The following is a 24893-nucleotide window of genomic DNA, read 5'->3' as shown; positions in this document are numbered from 1 at the left end:
TCTCTAAGTAAAAAAGCGTTTGAAAAAAACATATTACCGGTTGCTTTACTTGCATCGCAGAGAAAATGGATTTAGTCTGACCACTGCTTCCATCTCCGCTCCCTCCCCTCCCTAAAAACAAATACCTATCGTGTGACTTGTTTTAATTTGTGTTGCACTTTTCTACTGAATTATTTATCAAATTCCTTTTGGTGTTTTTTCCCCAAGAAATTTTTAGCGCATTGAAAGCTTGAAATACTTTCGTGCAGCAATGGTTAAGGAATGGAGGGCAACAATGAGCCCGTGGGGGTATTCCATGGGAAGCATATTTAACAACTATCCACCGAAGTGGAGGTGGCTAGTGGTGGATACTAGCCACCGACACTGAGTTGAATAGTTGCCTTAGTATATACTAAAACAGTGAGATAATATAGCCTGAAAGGATGATTTTTGACTAGTTTATTCCTGTCAACGAGTACATTTTTCGCGCGCGAGTTGCTCGGAGGTGAATAGCAAAGGATATCCCGAGTTTAAGTAGCCAATCAGCGCGCACCAAAAACGCTATCCACTGTTTCAATATATAGTAAAGAAGGATATTTCCGTTGTCGGTGTTACCTACTTAAAATGAAGCGGAGTGAGGTCGCTTCTAATTGTCGCCCCTTCTTAAAGCGCCGATAAACAATATTTAGCCAGCTCAGTGGGAGCGGATCGAGCGGTTCGAACCCTGGCCGTGGTCATTGTGTTGTGTTCTCGGGCAAGACACTTTACTCTTATAAAGTTTTAATTTTCTCTCCACCCAGGTAAATAAATGGATACCTTCGAAGTAATGCTGCGGGGTATCCCTACGATGGACTAGCATTCCATCCAGGGGGGAGCAAAAATACTTACAGTCGCTTAATGCCACGGAAACTGGGATTAGCTCCGGCTTAATGGGCCACTAGGCTCGAACGCAGACTTTAGGAAGCTCAAAAAATTATTTTATGTCTACACTTAAATGCGCGTGATAAGCTCTGGGCTGATTTATGTCGGTTTTGGCCTGAACTTATATTAAAGAAGGGCCTGAAGGGGTAAAATGGGAACTGGGATTTGGGGAAATTTTCACTGGAAAAATAGGACTTGGGTCACTGGGACTGGGAATCACACACACATAAACAATATAACTGGACTGGGATTTTGAAAAATCGGGAAAAATAGGCTGGAAAATGGGATTTGATTAAAATGTAAACTGGGAAATGGGAATATATACCTTATTACGTGAAATTTTCGCGACACTTCAATTTCGCGAATTTCGCGATTCTAAAAAAATCGCGAAATTAAAGTGACGCGCAACAATAAGTTTCGCGAACATAACATGACGCGAATATTAAATGACTCGCATATGTCAGTAATCAATGTAAATGGATGTTGTCGTCAATTGACTCACTTGTAGACATTCTGAGAACTGCTCTATTAAGATTAAGTCCCCTCCTGCGTTTTTGTTAATTTTGACGTTTTTGTTCCTTCGATGAAGTCGTTTTATATAATTCAAAGGCATGTCAAAATATATTGCTAAGAAAATGTAAACTGTGTCTCACTAAAAACGTGAAATTAAAGTGATTCAAAGTACAAAATTTTCGCAAAATCGCAAAATTTAAGTGTCGCGAAATATGTGCACCTTAAAATCGCGAAACTAACGTGTCGCGAAAATTCCATGTAATAAGGTACCTCTCCTACAAGACCCTTTTATACCTGGAGGCGTAAGGATGGGTGAAGGGGGTGGGAGGTGCGGTAAGAGGAAGAGGGCTCTTCAGATTCTCCATCGTCAAGTCACACTAAGTGATCTCGATCCACACGATATCGCATGACGGTGTGTTACCGCTCAGTTAGTAGACTTTAGTAATGGGCTTCTGGTGAGTGAAAAATGTTTTATATAGTCTAAATGGCGGAAACATGATATTAGTGTTTGGACCGTTAATTTATTCAACTAAAACTATAAATTGAACTTATTTGTTAATCTAATACTGTAGCAATTTCTCAAGCTGTGTGGACTTCCAGATTCATGAAATTAACGCGAATTAGAGAAACTCGCCTGTCATAGAGCACTATATAATTTAAAACTTTTCGTGACATTATGAAATTTCTACTCGTTTGGACTCAACATTCTGAATCGTGTTCTAAATTCATTTGACCGGACTACAATTTTATCCTCACGATGAGGGTTTCTGAATACAATTCTCTGTAGTGTTAATCATCAAGCTATCATTAGATACTAAGTCTACAACACTGGTGTAAAGTAAAACAAAATTCAAAGAAAAAAAGAAAGAGCTATAAGTCTCCAGCGGCACAAGCTCACTATAAGAGAACGCAAACTCATTTGTTTTTATCAAAGGCAGGAGCCCGTTACTGTCAAAGGTTTGATTTATAAAGGTTTGTATGAGTTCAAATGCTTTGGGATGAAAAATACTTTTCCCTGTCCTGTTTAAAGGGAGTGTGTCACGAATTTTAGCCAAATTTAGGCATGAGAAATGAACATCAAATTCCACAAAATATGAAAATAACCTCTTAAAACAGTGAAGGAACATTTCAGTTACACAGCAAACACAAAAGAAGGTACGGATGGCCAAAATATGGTTGGGCTGGACAGTTTTCAAAGTTAATCTCGTTTGCTTGTAACTTTAAACTATAACGCACGGGAGACACATTTGGTTGTAATGAAGCTATTGTTTTGTTATTTAGATCCATAGAAGAAATTTCTTTGCAAACATTAAGTTTCATAGCGAGTATCTGGCGAAACTTAATAAAATATACTTTACTCAGCCGTGGCACAGTCCCTTTAATTTCAGTGTTCTATGTTATGTTGTTTTTCCCAATCTTAGGTTAGTTTGGTACGATTCTGGCCAGTTGTCGTCACAGTCGCGTTTCAAATATTCCCTATTGTTTGAGTCACCATGTTCTCGGTATAGTGAGCTTGGGCTGCTTGTGCATAAATCTGTAAATCACAGTTATCTTATGCCTGGTTGACTAGTGCCAGTCCTATAACAGAGCAAATGGCCATCAAGAAGACGTTGAAGACAGGTGTAGAGGCGTCGTCCGTGCACTTGATAGCAACAGCTAAGATAAACAGTGAAATAAGTAAGAGAATTTTTAAAAGAATAACTTAGAATTAATAGAAATAACTAAAACTTTGGGGGCAGGATTTTGTGAATTCAAAGTGCTGTTGGAATTGTGATTCCAATGCAATAAATAAACGAACAAAGTGATTAGTTTCGAAACTGTTGTGTCGCGCCGGCAGGCGGCGGGCAGGGGAAACACTAAGTTATTTATTATCTTAAAGTTCGATATGGTAAATAAGCTGCCGTAGCAAATTTGGAAAAGCTGGTGTTTTGAGTGTTAGCCCTTCGTCAGAGCAAAATCGAAAAGTGGGAAGTACAGACTAATTTATAGTAAATGATTTGAACCCAGGAGTATCAGTTGGTCGTATAGTGTGATTGTCCGGGTGAGAGTAATTCTGAGAAGAACTGTTGTTGGTGGCTGAAGTTTCGACTAGCTAAACGGAAGTCATCTTCAGAGTCAAGCGAAAAGTTGTTGTCAGTCGATGATGTTATAAGTCTGGTCCGTTAAAGTTGATAAGTCAGTTTATTGGCTGTAAGACTCGTCAAGTTTGTCAACCAGTAATTGGTCAGTTTCGATCCGTCTACTGTAAGTCAAATTTAAGAGACTAGGTCACGGGGATTTTGCAGATTTTTGGTCTAAACTGTCCTGATACAAGTGGTTGGCAACTTAAAGAAAAACATTATCTTTGAACATTAAACTAAGAGATATAACCTGCGAGATCCCCGTGACATAGTCCCTTTAATTTTCAGTCACCAACAACAGTTCTTCTCAGAACTTCTCTCACCAGGACGATGACACCATACGACCTAATTTATATTGTATCCTATATGGTCAGAAAGTCATTGCTACATTTAGATGTAAAATATTTTTCGTAGGAAAATTCCTGGATAATAAACAGCCATACTACACACTAAAATATCATATAAGACATATGTATTTTATGGTATCCATTTTATTGGGCGACCAACTACCAGCGCTTGAAGACAGAAAGTTGTTCATTTCTAATCAATGGAGTGTTTTCATGGCAACAATATTGGAGGAATCAAACATCCAAAGATATTTCCATAAAAATGATTTTTCCCAAAGAAAAGTCATGTCATTGTTTCACTCCTCCAATATGGCCGCCATGAACACACTCTATAAAAAAAAACTTCAGGAATTTTTCTCTCACTTGGTAACCCAGCCGAGCCCGCGTTACACTCGTCAGTATCACAGCAGCTGACAGCACTTTTTCCACCTATGTAGTCATGACAGGCCTTTATCTTCGTGTTATCACATATCCTTTTATCAGCGCAGGTGTTAACCACGTCTGTTATGTTATCTCTTTGAGCCCAGGTCCTCATACAGCGATCTTCAGAGGAGGGGCACGTGACAACGTATTTAGCTTTGTCTGCTTCTATCTTTTCCTTTGTGCATTCATCTTCAGTACCGAGACAAACGAAGCACTTGATGCCATCAGCTAAAATGAAAGGTGAAAGATCGATTCAACTCAATTCGATTCAACTCCAATCAGGGAGTTTGCATTAAAGTACTTTAACAGACCAGGCTTGTAACACCATCGACTGACAACAACTTTTCAGTTGTCTCTGAAGATGACTTTCGCTCAGGTTGTTAAAACGTCAGTCACCAACAACAGTTCTTCTCGGAACTACTCTCACCCGGACGATCACACTACTAATACTCCTAGTTTCAAACCATTTACTAAAATAGATATCGTTAAAAATATAAAAATGCGGTCAAGTCCATCCTTTTTGTTCGATTTATTTAATTGCGATCGCATCATGGAGTTTGCAATTAACTGCGAAATAAATAAATAAATATATTAAGTTAAATAAATATAAAAGGTGACGGTTTGGATTTTGAGGCGAAACCTCCCGGTTGAAAACTTTGTTGATTTGTCCCCCCCCCCCCCATCTCCCTATTTAATGATTACCTAAATCTTTTGAACATGCTGAGAGAGAGCAGAACTGCTACCTACGCAGACTCTCTTTAGACTTGGCAAGCATATAATATATAGATTTAAGCAAGCAAGCGGAGCGCCCTTATTTATTAATTTTTTACTGGAGTTTATAATGTTTTCATTCTGGTAAATAAGCGGCCAAAGCCCTAAATGTATACTGTGGCCCTAAGGTGCTAGAAAAATTGGAAGCTCGTACGGTGTCGTGCAACGAAATGCTTGCAGCAGAACAAATAATCTTGGGGCAGTTGAGGCAGGAAAAATAAACTCATGGCGCTTTAATAAAATTACATAAAATTTTAACAATTTGCTTTCTAACAATATAGAGATCTTTACAATAGTCTCGCGATTGTTGATGATGATCAAATAGATCGAAAACGTTCGTGGCTAAAAACCTTATCACTTTTTTGACCTGTGATCGACATCGCTGCAATGCACTCCAATGAGCTGCTCACGTTCACATTATAAAATGTTAAGCATATTTGGGATAAATCGGTGGATATCTTTTATATCTTGCCGTATACAGCTAATTCGAGAAAGGTTGTCGAAAAAAAAGCACAAAAGCGCACGCCACAAGACCAAAAGGTAGAATGGGTAGAAGTTGAGAGCTACTACACGTGCTGAATACTAAAAAGATGACAAACGCAAATTTGCATGTTTTCTTTTTCTTTAACCATGTGGAAACAAAGTACTTTTAGCCAGTCTGAGTTTTTGAAGAATTTTCAAAACTCAAAGATATGCGACAGTTAAAGTAAAGCTTCTGAAAAAGGACTCCTGAGAGAAAAACATAATTGTCATGTGCAAAAATACAAACTTTAGGCCAATATGCAAAATTCAAGTGAATACCCAGACCACCTTTCTGTCTTGTCGCGTGCACTTTTGTGCTTTTTTCCGAAAACCTTTCTCGAATTAGCTGAATAAAGAGTCTGCGTAGGAGGCTGGAAGAATGCTGCTGATTCACGCTGGGAACCCTGTGGCGCTCATTATAATAGATTTTGGTATCTTGTTTTTGTTTTCATGGAAGAATTCAGTGACATATATGCAGCTTGAACATCACCTGTTTTAAGAATTATTAAGCTGAAATGATATATATTAACGTTGTTGTTCATTTTTGATTGGAGTGCCGAGGGATACTAGGTTCGGTTACCTAAACCTACCGGCAAAATCCACGACCAAGCTGGGCGGGGAACAAAGGGTTTTACATGTGGGCCGTTTATTATGCGTTTGAAGTGACCATAGTGGTTTTAAACTGCATACATTAAATATGCTGTAGAAAAATCTGTCGATTGTTTTTTTTAAGAAAAAGACAGCAAAGCTTTAATTAGTACAAGAGATGAATAGCCGTATTTCGGAATGCTGCTTTTCAGCTAAGCACTACATAGCCATCACTATAAACAAATTAAGAAGCGCATACGGGTTTTGCCTTCTTGCTTTGTTGCTGTATACAAAATCCTAACGTTTTATGCTAGTTTGAGGCAGGGTTTTCTACTTGTAAGGAAACATTTCAAATTGTTTTCCTGGCTGACTAAAACAGTGCCTAAAACTGTTGCAAAAGCTTGGTTACAGGAGGTAGCGCTGGCTAGGAAAATGGTTCCCAGAAAGAAGAAAGCATCCCAGCTGCTATCAAAAACCTACTGGCTGACTTTGAAGGGCGGATAGTATATTCACACGGTTGTTAATTGTTAACTAATAATACCACAAAGTGACAAATTAAAGTGCCACAAAATCCATCGGATTACTTTAACTTTACTCCCTTACATTATAAACTTACCAACCGCAATGGCGACTGCGAAAAGAACGACAATGCTCATCACAAGACCCTTCATTTTCCTCTGCCTGTCTTTCAGTCTTTGCTGTGTCTTACTTCTGCACTTCGCCGGAGTGGTCGCTGGTTTCTTTGGCTTTTCGACGTGATAGCTCCGTATGTATTTCCAAACGAGCCTCGCTCGCAACGCTTAACATTAGCATTCAAGTTATAAATAAAGATGACCATTCAGGACACGCTAAGGTCACTAAAGACAATAAATCTATTTTAAGCAATTACCACCCTGACGCTAAGAACGAGGTGAATTTATATTTATGTGACTTAAAAAATTTCAATCACCTGGATCTAGCTAATCAGCGTCTATTGGTTCAAGGGCTACTGTAGTTCTGGCCGAATACGAAAAGAGAGCGGTCATTTCTAAATAGAAATATGAAACATTAGCAATCGTAATCAACGTTTCCAACTTGGCCATTTTACATTGTTGTTTTGTAAAGGACGATAAAGAAATAAACAAAGATTTAAAGAGCTCGTGCAGAGCTATTGTACTGCTTTGCAAGCCTTTTGTTTGTGTCATTTTGATGATAAAATGGATACTTAAAGCGACACTGACGATCTTTTTTTACTGGGTCTACAACGGTCAATAATAAAGTGTTAACGTTTGTCTCACGATGTAGTCACTGAATCGCGACGTTTCAACTGCATACTGCTAGCCTTCATCAGGCGATAAGGTCGACTGGTTACGCATAACCGTAAAAAGCACGGTGCTCCGCTGTGATTGGTTGGTTTTCAACAGCTGTGATTGGCGCATTTTCATTCTCGCTGTTCCGGTGGGCTGTTCCCTCTCACAGTTCTCCTGTTGTTTTTTTTTTTTTTGATCGTAGGTATCCTTGCTTCTGGAATTTCGATTCCACTATCCCTATTGATGTCGTTAGGGTGAAATTCCATGTGATTTGCCTCTTTGACCCTACGTATTCACCAATGAGGATCACGATCACTAACTTTACCTCATTCCAGAGCGGGTGGCCTGGTGCCAGATGTTGTGTGCGTTCTCTAAAACGGCAGAGGTCCAACCAATCTCAGCGTAGCAGCGTGCTTTTAAAAGCCTGGTTCTCATTTAATCGCCCCGATCGTTTCTTTTTGCGATCGGGGTGATTATATCGGGAACGCCGGTTTTGTATCCCTCTTGCATCTCTTTCCCTTCTTCGCCGTAACACTGCAATAACTGAGAAGACAGGAGGCCATGAGTTTTTGCTCTTTCATTGAAAGCTTCCACTCGCTTCGATTGCTTATGATTGTCTCAGAATTTGCAAACGATCGATGCGATAGATACGATCGGGGCGATCATATGAGAACAAGCCTTTAGGTTACGCGTAACAAGTCGACCTTATCGCCTGATGGACTGACTAGCAGTATGCAGTCGAAATGTCGCTATTCACATCACAAGTGACTACCCTATGAATGAGACAAACGATAACATTTTATTATTATTGTACTTTCAAGTTAACACGATGAACAACAACAACTTTTTACACAATATGTATGTCGCTGAACAGTATTTAGAAGGTCTACAAAGTCGCTATCAAAATCATTTATATCTGCATATCTGCGTTGTTTCTTGTACGGATGATTATAAGCTTTAATCCAGAGTTCTCTATCAGGGGGGTGGGGGCGGGAGATTGTTTGTTGATTCCTTAAAAGACTTTTCTGCCATTAAGTGCTTTATCAGTTGAATAACATAAACCTGGACCACTTTTTAATTTTGCTACAACATGGCAATTAATATTTTCACGTGCTTGAAGCTCGTAGCTATACCAGCAATTGTACAACCAGTGCTTAACAAGACTTACAAATGTTTGCTGAATCAAAGTGGCTATGAGCCACTGAACTCGGAAATTAATTATAAAAGGAGAATATAAAACCAATCAACTTACATTTGTTTCTACCACAGTTAGGCCGGGTTTATTACGTAGGTTTTTCCTATAAATTTACTGGCGATAAAGCAAGTTGTAGAAAATAATCGGAGGGTTATAAAATAAATAAACAACTTTCTGGCTTACTGGTATATTGGAGGATAATGCCCTTGGCTGAAGGATTGTCCTCAAAATTTCACAGTTGCCCTCGAAGCTTCGTTCTCGGCCAACTGTTCATCTTTCGACACTCTTTCAGCCTCGGGCAATATCCTCCAATATACAAACCGCCTGAAGGGGTTTATTTACTAAATAATATCCAAAAAGCGCGAGTGGAATAATTGTTTTATTAAAAACGCCCAAATAATTGCAATATTTGACCTCCTCGGCTGTTTTAGTTAACATGTTGTGGCTACCATATTTGTGGTCAGTGGTATATGAGCTCATATACCATTGCCAACCAATCAAAAATCAGGAATTGCAATATATATATATACCATTGCTAGTTTTTAATAACGTCGGATACTCCACACCTTCGCATTCGAGGTAACTTTCACTCCCAGTCAAATATATTTTTAAAACTGTAACTAAGTTCAATAAATCAAACACCAAATCGCTTCAACACTTCTGCAGCGAAAGTTCGCCACGACCTCGTAGACTATAACGGTACTGAGAACTCACTTGAACCCGTTGGGTACAGTTCATAACTGACGCGGATAGATTTTACTGCCGGCTTCTCCCTCGAATTTAAATAATTATTCCCTCGCCAGCATAGGCCAAATTTCAGTAATTCTCTGGTAGCTATCAGTCAATTTAAGATTTTGTTGATGAATAATTAAATGGGAATGCCTTATAACTCACAAGAACTTTAAAGAGACAGATTTTGCTTTGAGAGGCCCTTTGTTTCCAGTATCGACAGAGAAACCCCGCGCAAACGTGTCTGGTACACATTGCCGAGTTTATAATTCTGTTGCTGTAAAATACATCAGATTTCTTTTTTCAGTAGAATCTGTGATGGGCTTGAACAGGTGTTAATTGAATTGTACATGTTTATCAATGGCAAGAGAAAATTACGATAAAATAGAGCCACCCTTAATTCGTATCAAAAGAATTATTTATAAACAAAAACAGAGAGGCTCTCATGAACTAAATTCTCAAATTTCTAAATTATGTTACTGTTAAAATAATTGAGGTATCTTGACGGCTCTGCAATTTGTGTAGTTAAAAGGCGGGATGACTTTTAAAATAAAAGCACCCTTTACTTGCAAAATACAGCTGGTCTGCAGTAAAGTAAAAACCCACGAGAAAGAACCTAACATTTAAGAACCTGTTAGGCGAAAATTTGAAAATTATACCCTATTTTTAAAAAAACTATTTAGCCTCAAATTTGAAAACAGGTTCTTATATTCTAAAATTGATAAAAAAATACTTTGAGGCAAATAAGTTTTGACAAGGCTTTACTGTACATGTATACAATATCATGTTCTGAATGATTAGTGCTTCATTTTTCCATAAACACTATTATACAAATAATAAACGTTCTATAAGCAACAATGTAAATTTTTCCTCAGAAAATAAGAACCTATTGAGAACCTAAAAAGCCTGAACTAGTGTTAAATACCATTTATATAAGAACCGGTTTAGGCTAAACTGGAAAATCTAGGTTCTCACTCGCGGGTTTTTACTGTATAATGTTGTTCTTTAAGTTTGTACCGATTTAGCAGACATTTCTCATAACTGCTTCGAACACACCACTATTCTCCTTCATAATTATTATTATCATTAAATTGTTTTTGTACGAGATTTGCGCATGTTATTTTCTCGCAATTTTTTCATTAATGTTATTAATAAGTAATCACATGATTTTTCTCGTGCAATTTGGGATAAATAAGCACTCGTAAATTTTTCAAAGACTACCAATTGAACTCGCACTACGGGCTCGTGCAATTTTGTTAGCCCAAACTCGGCAAATATTATCACGCGTTCATTCAAGACAAGGTCAAAGCCCAAACAACATACAGGTTCCTCAATGTTTTAAAAGTTTTTTAGTCGAAAAATCTGGCTAAACAGTCAAACGAATTTTCTGAATAAAAGATTCTGGGTTTTACCTCTTCCAGAGATTTTCTTTTGCTTTTAATACTTGTCGAGCTTTGCTTGAGCGCTTTCGACTCAACGGCCAGCCAAGTGAAGCTGTTTCGCTTTTCATTTCAACACTTCCTTGGACGAAAAAATTCTCTGTCTCGTACAATAGAAAGCCTATAAGTTCTGTTCTCTAAGTACAGTGTCTTTCAAGCGATGTTAGCATAACTTTGAGGCTATCTGGTCAATTATGCTCAAAAATGTGTTTGTTGTTTTTGAATTCGGCGAATTCGGCGTAAATAAATTTGCTCAAGCAAAGCGTGAAGCTTAGTTGACTTGTACTTTCGATAATTCGGCAATTTCTTTCTTAGGAAACCAGGTATTTCAAAACGAGAACCAAAAACCAGTGCTTTTCAGTGCTATGGTATTTAGAGCTATCTTCAGGTCCTCTACTGTGCTCAAAACGCCAGCCATTTTTTATTACTCTCATCTCGAAGCAGATCCAAACTTCGCGCCATTCAAATCGCGTGGAAGCGTTTGATTGGCCCTCTGTGGCTGCCTTTGTTTATTAACCAATCAGGATGCCGCGTTTGTTTCTCGTTTTTGCACTGAATTTCCTCATTTCTGCATCGAATTTACTAAAAACTGCATTTCTCTAAGCCAATCAGATTCGAGAAATTTTTCAGTGATGTATATTATTATATAATAAACAGAATAATACATGGCTGCTTGGAGATATGAAATTATTATTATATAAACTGCAGTGGTATAGCGAGTGGTAGCAAATCGAGAAAAATGATATCTTCTCGTGTTCAAATCGGTATCTAACTCGTTCGCTGCACTTACTCGTGAGATATTGATTTAAACACTCGAAGTTAAATTTCATATCTTCGCGCAACCATGTATAATACTCTATTTATTACTCATTATGGCAAACACTGACATATTATTTGTTGTGGCAGACATTGGCATGTTACCATGGAGATTGATTAAGACAAATTAGCTCTATTTATGGGCAAAGTTGGACATATTACCATGGTGATAAAATAAAACCAATTAACGTAAGCACAAATAAACAGAGTGATTTGATTGATATGTTACAATGCAAAACCAACTTCAAAGCGTTCCGACTTGTTTTTTTGTGGCTTTTAATAACTCGTTGCTTAGGAACAACAAACAACTAAACTACAGCGATTATAAAGTCAAGGCGGAGTTCAAACTATTCTACTTACAATAACACAACCTTCTCACTAGAGAACTACATTGCTTTGTTTGCTATTTCGTCGTTCAGTTCAACGATGGGCCTGAAAAACGTCCTTTTTCGAAAGCGAAGAAAAATACAGCATTGCCTATTTTTTGAGCGAAAAAACAGTACATTGCGCCCAGAGCAGATTAACAAGAACAACTTGGCGATCATTGAAGAAGTGAGAATGGCTGTTTTCCTAGCGCAGGGAGACGTAACAAGAATGTCGAAGAAAAGGAAGCGAAGTTCACCAGAGGAGCTAGCTGTGAGAAAGAAAAGCATAGAACAGACTCTTAAGCAGAGGCGAAACGCGATTTGCAGCGAGATAGAGAGGGACTGGTTCCAGCAAGGAGCGTATTTGGAAAAACACCGACACAATTTGCAAGTTACTCACGAACTCACAGTACGAGGATTATTAATGTGGTGATGTTTACAGAGACGGACTATCGTTCTCATTAAAGACTGTTTTTACTTTTTCGAAAATACGCGATTGTAAATAAGGGCGTTTTCAATAGGAGAAAGTCATGAAAAGGTGAGTGATGTTTGAGCACAATCTGAACTGTCGCGAAGTACATTAAATGTGTTGTGCAATTAAAGCTCAAAATTATGCCATCGCTTTGTTCAAGTGAATATACGTAAATATTATCCAAATATTAATACAATAAATGTTCTTATTAACTTATCAGTTGTGCATAAATAAAGTCACAAGGAAAATATTGTGTTCGAGCCCAGTGTCACGGTCATATCTGCGGTTTTCCGAAGCATGAGGCGACCTGGAATATTCCTACTCCCTCCCAAATGAAATACTTTTTATTGCACCTGGATTGAGATAGGCAATGTGAAAGTAAAGTCTCTTGCCATAGTAAAATATTCCCACTACCTACAATACACATGAATATAACAATAAGATATGGAAGTGTGAAAATGGTCCCTATCCACAGGAGTGGACAGCGGTATAAACACATGCATTGAAGGTAGTACACCTCGTCATGGCCAGGGGCGTGGGTTATTGGGTCGCTGTCTTTACTAAGAGATGTTGTTTGACAAATGTACACAATACAAAGAAAGGCTCTAATATATACAACGCTAAGGATTGTGGGATATCTATTGTTATGGAAATATTCTTGTTTTATTTCCGGTACTGAGAATAGTAAAATATTTTCACTACCTACAATACACATGAATATAACAATGAGATATGGAAGGGTGAAAATGGTCCCCAAATCCACCAGCTTGGCCGCTAAACAGTCATAACTCCAAAGAAGACCGGCCTAAATCCAGTCTATTCTCCCATTCTCCAAAGAAAAAGGTTAACGTGGAAAGGCTGGAGTAAAACGCCTAAAGCTTTCGCACTGTTAATAAAAAGCACCAATATCCTGAGCAGCAGGGAGCTGTCATTCCTCCATCAAGCAGCCACATATCCATGGGTACCCAATAGGAGACCCTTTTATGCAAAACTTGAAAGCATGGTGTCGGATCAAAAGTACATGGGCAACTAGCTAGGAGGTAGCATCCTTCGCTTCCTCTACAATAGAAAACATAAATGGAAGGAAATGAAACACACCTAAAAAAGGAAAGAAGGAAAGAAGAAACCACTGATACCTTGGCCACCAGAAAAGGAGGAATGACAGCCTGACCCAGATAAACCGGGAGGAGAGTTTTACCCCTGTTTCAAGCCACATTCAACCTAAACTGGTACCAAAAGAAAAAACGACAAATAGAAAGAGAGTGAAAAAACAAAGCAGCCCGAAAAGCGCAAACCTGTTGCTGCAACGCGAGATCATTGCGGCTTGTAAAGCTGGACCCACGGAATTGGTCTTACTTTTCCCTTTAATTTTTTTTTAAGTTTTTTATAAAACGCTTCAACGCTCAAATTAGCCTGGCCATGTAAAGAAAGAAAAATAAAAACATCCAGTCGCCATTGACAAACGCCAGTTATCGGCGTGCAAATATATTCAAAGTACAGCCCCAAGTGGCTAAACGGCACAAAAGGCTTCTAATTCGAGGTGCTACAAATTAAGAATACACCGCCGGAGCGGAAAACGTAAAGAAAAACTTTGACTTTTAAATACAACGCCATACGTGTAACTAAATGTTGAAGCGACCAAAATTACCATTCAACATTGGCGGCAGAAAGAACCGACTAATACACATACTAGTAATACGTGACTCGCAGGGCGTCGCGAAGCTCTGGGTTATTGTTGCCTAGTAACGGACAAAATACAGCAGACAGAATACAAACAGAAAGTGAACAACAACGAACTGCACGATTACAGAGACTTCGACAAAATACCGAGGACAGAATACAAACAGAAACTGAACAACAACGAACTGCACGATTACAGAGACCTCGACAAAATACAGCAGACAGAATACAAACAGAAACTGATCAACAACGAACTGCACGATTACAGAGACTTCGACAAAATACAGCAGACAGAATACAAACAGAAACTGAACAACAACGAACTGCACGATTACAGAGACTTCGACAAAATACCGCGGACAGAATACAAACAGCAACTGAACAACAACGAACTGCACGATTACAGAGACTTCGACAAAATACCGCGGACAGAATACAAACAGAAAAACAACGAACTGCACGATTACAGAGACTTCGACAAAATGCCGCGGATAGAATACAAACAGAAGCTGAAGACACAAGAATACAGAGATTACAATTACTGAGACAAAATTATACAGTAGAATCAACTGAACAGCTACAGGATAGATTACAATTAAGAAGGGAAAGTGATGCAGCGCGAGAAATATTCGATTACAGTCTGCTCGAGAAAATAGTGCCACGCGTAGACAACAACAACAATTACAGCAACAGCAACAGGAACTAAACAGAGATGATTATCTTTCCAATGGATGGAGAAATCCCGATCAGCCTTTACATCAGCAACAATGGGCTCAGAACGAAATGGCAAATTTTCATACAACAATGAACAGTTTTCAACACCAGCAGTTTATAGCCTGAATAGTCGTTGAGGGAGTATTATGTGGAAATCAGTGTTATTTTAATCCGAAAAGAAAAACGATAAAAATGAAAGGCCCAGGATTCGAACCCACCAAAAAAAAAAAAATAATTAAAAAAAAAAAAAACCCTAGCCGGATTCGAACCCCCGACCTCAGTCCCGAAGATCTGATTTCAAGTTCGACGCCTTACCATTAGGCCACCAGCGCGCGGCGGCCGTGTGACGTCATTTCCGCCACACACCAAGCTCACAAATATATATAGAAATATATATGACCGTAAACTCCACACGAGATTTCATCCCGCCTGAGCCCTTTGAGGGACAAAATTATACACCCCGCTACGCTCGGCCTTCGGCCTCGCTTCGCGAGGAATCAAACATTTGAAAGGACCTTGCGAAAGAAACTTTCGCCCACGAGCATATAATATATTAGAGAGGTTAAGCATGGCGTTAACGGCAGACGGCAAACGGCAAAGATAACTTCTGATTTTTAAGTTCTTTTCTTCTAATCGGCAAATACAGCACACAAAAAAAATGGAATAACGTCTCCTACTATTCATTGCAAATACAAATAATTTCACTCTTCTGTACACACACCTGAAGAGAGACGGCAGAAGTTTCATTTTTGCCGTTTGCCTTTTGCCGTAAACGTCATGCTTAACCTCTCTATTATGCTAGTTACAAAATCCCTCACGCATATATTCTTCCATTAACAAAACACTAGTGCGATACAGGCCGTTCACACAGATATTCTTCCATTTTAAAAACTGAAGTACCACTCATGCGCATATTTTGTCATTTCCAGTGCGGTGGCCGAGCCACTCAAGCACATATTCTTCCATTTTCATAACTCTTGTGCGGTGGCTGAACCACTCACGCACACTGTAGTTCCATTTTCATAACTCTTGTGCGGTGGCCGAACCACTCACGCACATATTCTTCCATTTTCATAACTCTTGTGCGGTGGCCGAACCACTCACGCACATATTCTTCCATTTTCATAACTCTTGTGCGGTGGCCGAACCACTCACGCACATATTCTTCCATTTTCATAACTCTTGTGCGGTGGCCAAACCACTCACGCACTTGTCTCACAAGCACTAAGCCTATCTCAGTGCACATGTAAAACCATGAAATACAAGACCGGAACGAATGACTGAACAACAACTCAAGAAAGCAAGACGAATTACGTCAAGCAATGGAGCAACGTGTGCAGCGCCAGGATTTTCTATGGGTGGAGCATTAATCAGCGGCTGGAAAGTCTGGCACATTCAGCAAAAGCTTTTCTCTTCGAACTTCGGTTAGACGCACATGTATGAGTGCTGGACAAGCGGCGGAGGCCATGACGCGTGCACAACGGAGCCAAAATATCGCTGTCTTTACTCTGAGATGTTGTTTGACAAATGTACACAATACAAAGAAAGGCGGTAATATATACAACGCTAAGGATTGTGGGATATCTATTGTTATGGAAATATTCTTGTTTTATTTCCGGTACTGAGAAAAGCCAGAATTTCGGGTCAGGCTAAATGGCGTGGGTGGGTGGGTCGTGGGTCGTGGGTCGTGGGTCGTGGGTCGTGGGGGGGCGTGGGTCGTGGGTCGTGGGTCGTGGGTCGTGGGTCGTGGGTCGTGGGTCGTGGGTGTACAAGTTCGCCCACGATTTTAAGGAATATTCTCAATGATTTGGTCTTTTTAGAAACCGTTTTTCTTATTACAAAAAACATATTTTTCTTTTATGTCTGGCGCACCGTTTCGCTTTTTTCCCTTCATGTCTGCCGGACACTGTTACGGAAGTGGCCTGAAAATTGCAAGTATTTGCTTCACTTTGGCGTGCATGCTGCTTGCCGAGAATTTTCTGATCGGCAACGTTTTGGTAACAACCAACACTAAAATTATTGAGCGATTTCATGTACTTAGCTTGGTGGTTCTTCATTCCGTGTCGACTAAATGATCATGTTATTCATTTATTTGTTTTTCCAATTTTATCAGGGAATTCACGCTAACCAATATATTCTATAATTTATAAAGATTCGTGTTTTTTCTTGGTCTTTTCAAGTGAAAAAGTTACAACTGCTCGAGTGTTTTGTTTTTTAACTTTAAGGGATTTCTACAGAACACTTAATAGAATTTTTGTTTTCCTGTGCATGTCCAATCTTTTTATTCCTCCAATGAAAAGACAAAGAATTGTTTCAGCTGTTTGTTACCTACCAGTGATCCAATTAGTAGCGTGGGAACGCTCAAGTATTAGCGGTTAAAAAAAAGTGAAATGTACATGTTTGCTGAAAGCATTTGCAGAAGCATCATCAAATTTTGCACCGTCTAGGACTATAGCGAAAGGAAATCTTTATATTGTTGAACTGACTTAATAATTGTACACCGGTTTTAGCATAACAGAGTTTTGTTTCACAAGGCCAAATCGATGTTGCTGTTTTAGAATCAGAACTTGCAAGTGCGTCGTCAACCGCGGTCAAACGACAGAAATAGGCCAAAAACAAGACAAGTACTTCAAAGATAAGGTTTTGATTTTCAAAGTTCCAAGTTTGATACATTATCGGTATCGTGAAAATTTACTAAGCTTTAAGGGGCTTTATTAAAAAAATTCTCGGTAATTGAAAATGGCCATGTGTGGACTTGTCTGCGCCATTTTGTCAAAGCGCTTTGGTTCAGATGCAAAACATTTAAAAAATAAAAACACTCTTAATTATACCTGAGAAAACGGAAGTATGTTTTCACTCAGCAGCTATTTTATTGATCCTTGCTCATACTAACACATAAATATGAACGAAATTCCCCGAAATAGAAAGAAATCCTGCCTGACACGTTTGACTGCGGTGAAGGTGCGTCGAGATTTGACCTTTCGTTATCATTTAAGGTCATTGTCCTGTATTGCATTGCGCATCCTTACTGCGCAGAATTTTACGCGTAATAAGCGCGCGCGAGCGCGCGCACATAAACAAAATGGCGGCTTTTTTCTATGTGGCTTAGTCCGCGAGAGAAGTAAATTGTCGCTTTCTCGTAAACGAGTCTGGTGACCTATTAATTTTTTCTCATATTTTGGGTGTAGCGATCAAATTCTTTCTGGAAAATGAAAACAGATCAATTCTTGTGTTTGAAAATTAAATTATCGCTAAAAACGTGTACTTTGCTAGTACTCGCAGAGGAATTTTAAAGGAATTATATGGAATATACAAGGTCTTCCTGCTCCTAAACGAATCTGGTGACCCCCCTTTTTTATTTCAAAATTTAAGTTCCCTTAAAGTAATAAACCAGTAGGCGGAGTTTGGTTAAAAAATTGTGTTCAGTTCTATTTCAGGGCAATGACCTTAAAGCTAAAGGCTGCAGATGCACTATCAAAGGTTGAGTTTAATGAAATAAAAGGGACATCCAAACTTGCACTGCCAAACACTGTAGCGAAATGAACATTCAATTTTGTTGAACTGACTAAAATTATATTGTAGACCATTACTTTAAAATAAAAACGTTTATGTTATTTTTGCATATATCCTGCTAAAAACTTCCAAGAAACCCAGTGGAAACATTTCGACACGACCACGACCACGACCCACGACCCACGACCCACGACCCAAGACCCACGACCCACGACCCACGACCCACGACCCACGACCCACGACCCACGACCCACGACCCACGACCCACGACCCACGACCCACGACCCACGACCCACGACCCACGACCCACGGCAATTAGACAATCTCCAGAATTTCAGACGTCTTCCTCTGGTTGCTTATAATCCCGAGAAGAGATGTCTTAGTCCGGTGATGTCATTACCCGAAAACTGGGTAGTGATGTTGATTGGTTGATTTAAAAATTATTTGCATATCAAGTCACCTATCAATCCGAATGAAGATAAGCGAAAACATAATTCCACCTGCGATGAGCAGAGTTCAGGACTGAATGACTCAAAAATACATATTAAGGCAGAGAATTCAAATCAAATGTGCATAGAAAAGATCATTTTTTAAAGAACTCACTCATCCTAAAGTGTGTCCAGAAAATTCAGAAAATTAATGCAAGTCAAATCCAAGTTACCATGGTGATTATTATGGCAAACACTGACATATTACCATGGTGATTAATGGAGACCAATTAACACAGCAACAGATAAACTTAAAGAATTTGTTGTGGCAGAAGTTGGCATGTTACCATGAAGATTGGTTAAGACCAATTAGATCCATTTATGGGCGAAGATGAACATATTACCATGGTGATAAATTAAAACCAATAAACATAAGCACAAATAAACAGAGCGATTTCATTGACAAGTTGACGTGCAAAACCAACTTCAAAGCGTTCCGACTTGTTTTTTTGTGGCTTTAAATAAATCGTTGCTTAGAAACAACAAATATTGACTTAACTACAGCGATTATAAAGTGAAAGTAGTTCAAATTATTCTACATGTACTTACAATAATACAACCTTCTCACCCGAGAACAACATTGCCTTGTTTGCTATTTCGTCGTTCAGTTAAACAATGGGCCTGAAAAACGTCCTATTTCGGAAGCGAAGAAAAATACAGCATTGCCTATTTTTTGAGCGAATGAACAGTACATTGCGCCCTGAGCAGGTTAACAAAAACAACTTGGCGATCATTGAAGAAGTGAGAATGGCTGTTTTCTTGGCGCAGGGAGACATAACAAGAATGTCGAAGAAAAGGAAGCGAAGTTCACCAGAGGAGCTAGCTGTGAGAAAGAAAAGCATAGAACACACTCTAAAGCAGAGGCGAAACGCGATTTGCAGCGAGATAGAAAGGGACTGGTTCCAACAAGGAGCGTATTTGGAAAAACACCGACACAACTTGCAAATTACTCACGAACTCACAGTTCGAGGATTATTAATGTGGTGATGTTTACAGAGACGGTCTATCGTTCTCATTGGAGACTGTTTTTACTCATTCCTTAATACGCGACAGTAAATAAGGGCATTTTCAATAGGAGAAGGTGCATGAAAAGGTGACTGATGTTTTAGCACAATCTGAACTGTCGCAAAGTTCATTTTATCGTTGTGTAACTATGCCATTGCTTTGTTCAAGTGAATATACGTAAATAATATCCAAATAAATTAATCTTCTTATATATTTATCAGTTGTGCATAAATAAAGTCAGGAGTAAAATTCTGTGTTCGAGCCTAGTGCAGCCGGTACATATCTGCGATAAGAATATTTCTACTCCCTCCCTTATGAGATACTTGTTATTGCACCTGGATGGAGAAAGGCAATGTAAAAGTTAAGTCTCTTGCCATAGCCTGAATTTTAGACGTCTTCCTCTGGTCGCGTAGTCCCGAGAAGAGACCTCTTAAGAAAAAAGCCGCTAATACCGTCCGGTGACGTCACTACCCTAAAACCGGGTAGTGATTTTGATTGGTTCATTTAAAAATCATTCGCATAATTTTTGTGTAATTATGAGTGAATTTCGACGAGTGCCATTTTAACATGCCTACAAATAGTTCACCTTCTGAAATATTAATTTTACTAGTTATTTCCTTTTTATCTATAACCGTTTGAATTTACCTGTGGAAGCGAAAGCGGCCTTTAAATATTCAGCTCAGTATAGTTCTGATTCAGATTGACTCTTTTCGTTGTGCTCGTCACCGAGGATATTAGACCCACGCGGGGTGTTTGGATAGCACGCCCTTTTTCCGATTCTCCTCCGTGCTCGCGACACGGGAGCCTGTCGGATTTTGGTCTCGAGAAACAAAATTAAGTCTGGTCCTGGATGCAGGCTTTCCGTTGACAAGACCTGTAGTGGGTTATCAACGATATTTTATTATTAAACTGCAGTGGTATAGCGAGTAGTAGCAAATCGATAAAAATGGTATCACACACGTGTGGAATAAAATGATATCACACATGTGTGATATCATTTTTGACCAATCAGCTCAAAGAGTTTCCATGTTTCAAATGCTCAATGAGCCAAATAAAGTTTATCGATATTTAGTCGAAACATCCTCAGATCATCCTCGGGAACCTTCGGACATCTTCCGAAATTTTCGGAAAAGTTCGGAATGTTTGGAAACGTTCGTCACCCGCAACCATGAATTATCCTCTATATCTTTCAGTCTTTAATGTTTTAAATTCTTATCCACGTCGGACAATGAGCGACATTATTAATGAGTGAGAAGGGTACACTATCAAGTCACCTATCAATCCAAATGATAATAACAGGAACATACTTCCACCTGTGATCAAGAGAATTCAGAACTGAATGGCCAAAAAACACATTAAAGATTGAAGCGCAGCCAGGATGAGACATGATAAAAACAATAAAAAACGTTCACTGGCTAAAAATATTAAAAATAATGAGCTTTCGGCTGTCGCTCTACAGCCTTCGGCGGAAGAAGGCTGTGGAGCGACAGCTGAAAGCTCATTATTTTTAATATTCTTTGCCAGTGAACGTTTTTTAAAAAAACATATATTAAGGCAGGGAATTCAAATCATATAATGTGCATAGAAAAGATGGAATTTTTTAAAGAAATCCCTCATCCTAAAGCAATTTCAGAAATTTAGAAAATTCATGCAAAACAAATCCAAGTTACTATGGTGATAATTATGGCAAACACTGACATATTACTATGGTGATTAAGACCAATTAGATCTAGTTATGGACAAATTAAAGATGGACATGTTACCATGGTGATAAATTAGGACCAATTAACATAGGCACAAATAAACGGAGCGATTTGATTGACATGTTGACATGCAAAACCAACTTCAAAGCGTTCCGACTTATTTTTTGTAGCTTCTTCTAGTAACTCATTGCTAAGGAACAACAAATATTGACTAAAATACAGTGGTTATAATGTCAAGACAAAGTTCAAACTATTCTACTAAAAATGACTTAACCTTTTACCTCGAGAACTGCATTGCTTTGTTTGCTTTTTCGTCATTCAGTTCAACGATGTGCCTGAAAAACGTCCTTTTTCGGGAGCGAAGAAAAATAAAGCCGTGCCTTTTTTTGGAGCGAAAGATCGAGCATTCTAACAATAACAATACATCGCAATCTTCAAAGCGTTCAGGCTTGTTTGTTGTGGCATTTAATAACTCGTTGCTTAGGTACAAACAAAATACTGATCAAAACACAGGGGTTATAAAGTCACGTTCGAACGATTCTCCTAACGATGACTTAACCTTTGCACTCGAGAATTCCATCACTTTGTTTGCAATTTTGAAGTCCATTTCTGCAATGCGCCTGAAAAACGTCCTTTTTCGGGAGCGAAGAAAAATTCAGCCGTGCCTGTTTTTTGAGCGGAAAACTTCCGACCATGACAGTACATCGCGCCCTGAGCAGATTAACAAGAACAACTTGGCGATCATTGAAGAAGTAAGAATGGCTGTTTTCCTAGCACAGGGAGCCATAACAAGAATGTCGAAGAAAAATAAGCGAAGTTCACCAGAGGAGCTGGCTGTGAGAAAGAAAAGCATAGAACAGACTCTAAAGCAGAGGCGAAACGCGATTTGCAGCGAGGTAGAGAGGGGCTGGTTCCAGCAAGGAGCGTATTTGGAAAAACATCGACACAATTTGCAAGTTACTCACGCACTCACTGTTCGAGGATTAATGTGGTGATGTTTACACAGAACGAACTGACATAGCACTTACTATCGTGCTCAATAAGGTTGGTTTAATTCACGAACGCAAACTAATGAAGGCATTTTTAAGTAGAAATATATGAAAATGGGACATGTTTGACAAGGATCTGAACTGTCGAAAAGATCATTAAACGTGTTTTGTAATTAATTTAAAGGCTCAAAATCATGTTATGGCTTTTAAAATATACATTTATATTATCAAAATAAACGAAACCGTTTATTGATTTATCAGTGGTGCATGGATGAAGTCAAAAGAGCAATTCTGTGTTCAAGCTAGCTAGTGCAGCCGACGTTTTTCTGCGGTTTCCGCAGTGTGCGGCGACTAGGAGCATCCCAGGTATAGGGCAATTTTCAGGTGAATCTAAACCGTATATCAATTGAAAAAAATAGACATTTCCATCTAAGCTTCTCTCGCATTTTAACCAATACAGTAAAAATCCACGTATAAGAACCAAAAATTTAAGAACTGGCTAGGCTAAAATTCTTATTTTAAACCCTCTTTTTATAAGGGCCTATTTAGCCAAAAATTTTCAACAGGTTCTTATTTTACAATCAAAGATCTCTTCGAGATATCGACTTTTTTTGCATGAAGTTAGTATGAGTAGAAGGTTTATCCTGGGCATTGTTGTTCGAACTTATCATGGAAGAATTCAATCGTCTTTCAGTTCAAGCATTTTTTTATTTTCGCGGAGTAAATGCTGTACTTGTCAGTCGCGACCGCTGGGTGCTTTGCGACTCATATACTTTGGCTTGGTTAAAAAAGGTAAACTTTGACGTTTGCCTTTAACATGTTTAATCGAAATAGTTGTTTCCTTTCGAGTTAGAAAGATTTCTACTTGGCTAAATGCAGAAAAATAACGCCTGATCGCAGGTTAGGTTACGCACGACAGAGTTACCTATTGTCTCGTCACGCAATCTTAACCCCACATTGAGAGTTAAATTTTCGTTTGGATATTACCAAAAGCCGCTTCTCCTCGTTATTCTTTACCTTACGGCTACACATCCCATTTCTAACGACTACATTTCCAGCAAAACAGTCGCTGTTTATTTTTCTAATGGCGATGCATTAACTTCTGAACGGAAGAAACGTTTAACGTTTACTGCTTCCACCGGAAGTAATTTCACAACAGGCTACAAAACCGACACTTAAAAGAAGACCACCAGCTGCAAGTCTACAATGTGCAAGACCAGTTTTCTGTTTTAAAGAAATGCCGCACGAAGTTGGACTGTTTAATTTACGAAATGCTCTTTATTAGAAACATAAAGCCGAAACTTAACACGCAATCAGGCTGTGCGTGCTAAACTGTTTATTTAAAATCTTAATATGCTAATACAGTTGAACCCCTATTAAGCGGCCACCCTCGGGGAAATAGCAACTGGCCGCTTAATAGAGGTTGGCCGCTTAATAGGGGTTTGTCAGAAATTAGCATAAGGTCTTTTTAAAAGGTAACATTATTTCAATACAAAATAAGGTGAAAAGGAATAACGGAATCACAGGAAGACGACAATAAACCTGTGTTTGAATGATTTTATCGGCCGTCACGGTCTGAGATTGTTGGAAATTAATTTAAATATCGTATATAACATTCTTATTGGCCGCTAAATAGAGGTAAAAACAATAGAAGAACGCTCATCGGGGCGGCAGAAAGGTGGGCGCGGCCGCTTAATAGGGGTGGCCGCTTTAAAGGGGTTATATTTACAGTATTTTACTGACAATATTTTCGGGTCTTTAGTAACTGGCCGCTTAATAGGGGTTGGCCGCTTAATGGGTGGCCGCTTAATAGGGGTTCGACTGTATATTATCACACCCTAGATCACTATATAAGCCTGAACTCCGTATTATAATAAAACTTGATAATGATGACATGGCGTCATCGAAACGTCGTTCTATTTTCCTATCGCTTATTTTTCTTCTCAAATGTTTCACAAAACATTTTGTTATTCGATAGCTACAAAAACACTTATAAATATCACTTAACACATTTAATGATGTTGCAATTAGCGAAGCGCACTAATGACGTCACAGAATTTGACCCCCGGTGTGAGTCAAAATTCGGACACCGCTCTGAAAGAAAACATTTATTTTTATGAGAAATGCAAAGCGTTTACACTGTTCTTAGTGGCACATTTTGCAACACAACAGAGCTAACCTCAGATTTATGCCACCACAAAATTACACAAAGAAACGCTCGTCCGATCGGTCCCCTTGCCTGACCCGAATATTTAAAGAGGTCAATTTCGTTACACAGTTGTCGCGGCAAATACTATTTACATTGTGTCTAG

General features: G+C 38.9%; 1 protein-coding gene across 1 annotated transcript; it reads right to left on the bottom strand.

Annotated features, from left to right (window-relative positions):
* Positions 1 to 1924: 1924 nt before the first annotated feature.
* LOC144665978 (uncharacterized) lies at positions 1925 to 7031 on the bottom strand. Its single transcript, XM_078527308.1, has 3 exons — positions 6801 to 7031; positions 4244 to 4531; positions 1925 to 3069 (listed from the first exon to the last, which is right to left on the bottom strand). Exons 1-3 carry the CDS (start codon positions 6853 to 6855, stop codon positions 2966 to 2968), a joined length of 447 nt encoding a protein of 148 aa, XP_078383434.1. The 5' UTR covers positions 6856 to 7031; the 3' UTR covers positions 1925 to 2965.
* Between the last annotated feature and the right edge of the window lie 17862 nt (positions 7032 to 24893).

The sequence above is a fragment of the Oculina patagonica genome, chromosome 9 (genome assembly GCF_052425735.1).
Source record: "Oculina patagonica isolate OP01 chromosome 9, crgOcupat, whole genome shotgun sequence".
Classification (NCBI taxonomy): domain Eukaryota; kingdom Metazoa; phylum Cnidaria; class Anthozoa; order Scleractinia; family Oculinidae; genus Oculina; species Oculina patagonica.
The sequence above is the reverse complement of the archived record's forward strand: the minus strand, read 5'-3'. Positions and strand labels throughout refer to the sequence as shown.

Bases quoted from the DNA above. Each gene is read 5' to 3' on its own strand.
- LOC144665978 (XM_078527308.1), bottom strand. From the start codon at position 6,855: ATGAAGGGTCTTGTGATGAGCATTGTCGTTCTTTTCGCAGTCGCCATT. The intron at 4,532-6,800 runs GTAAGTTTATAA...CTTTCATTTTAG, and splicing joins CGCAGTCGCCATTGCGGTTG to CTGATGGCATCAAGTGCTTC. The intron at 3,070-4,243 runs GTGAGAGAAAAA...TGTTTATCTTAG, and splicing joins GGGCTCGGCTGGGTTACCAA to CTGTTGCTATCAAGTGCACG.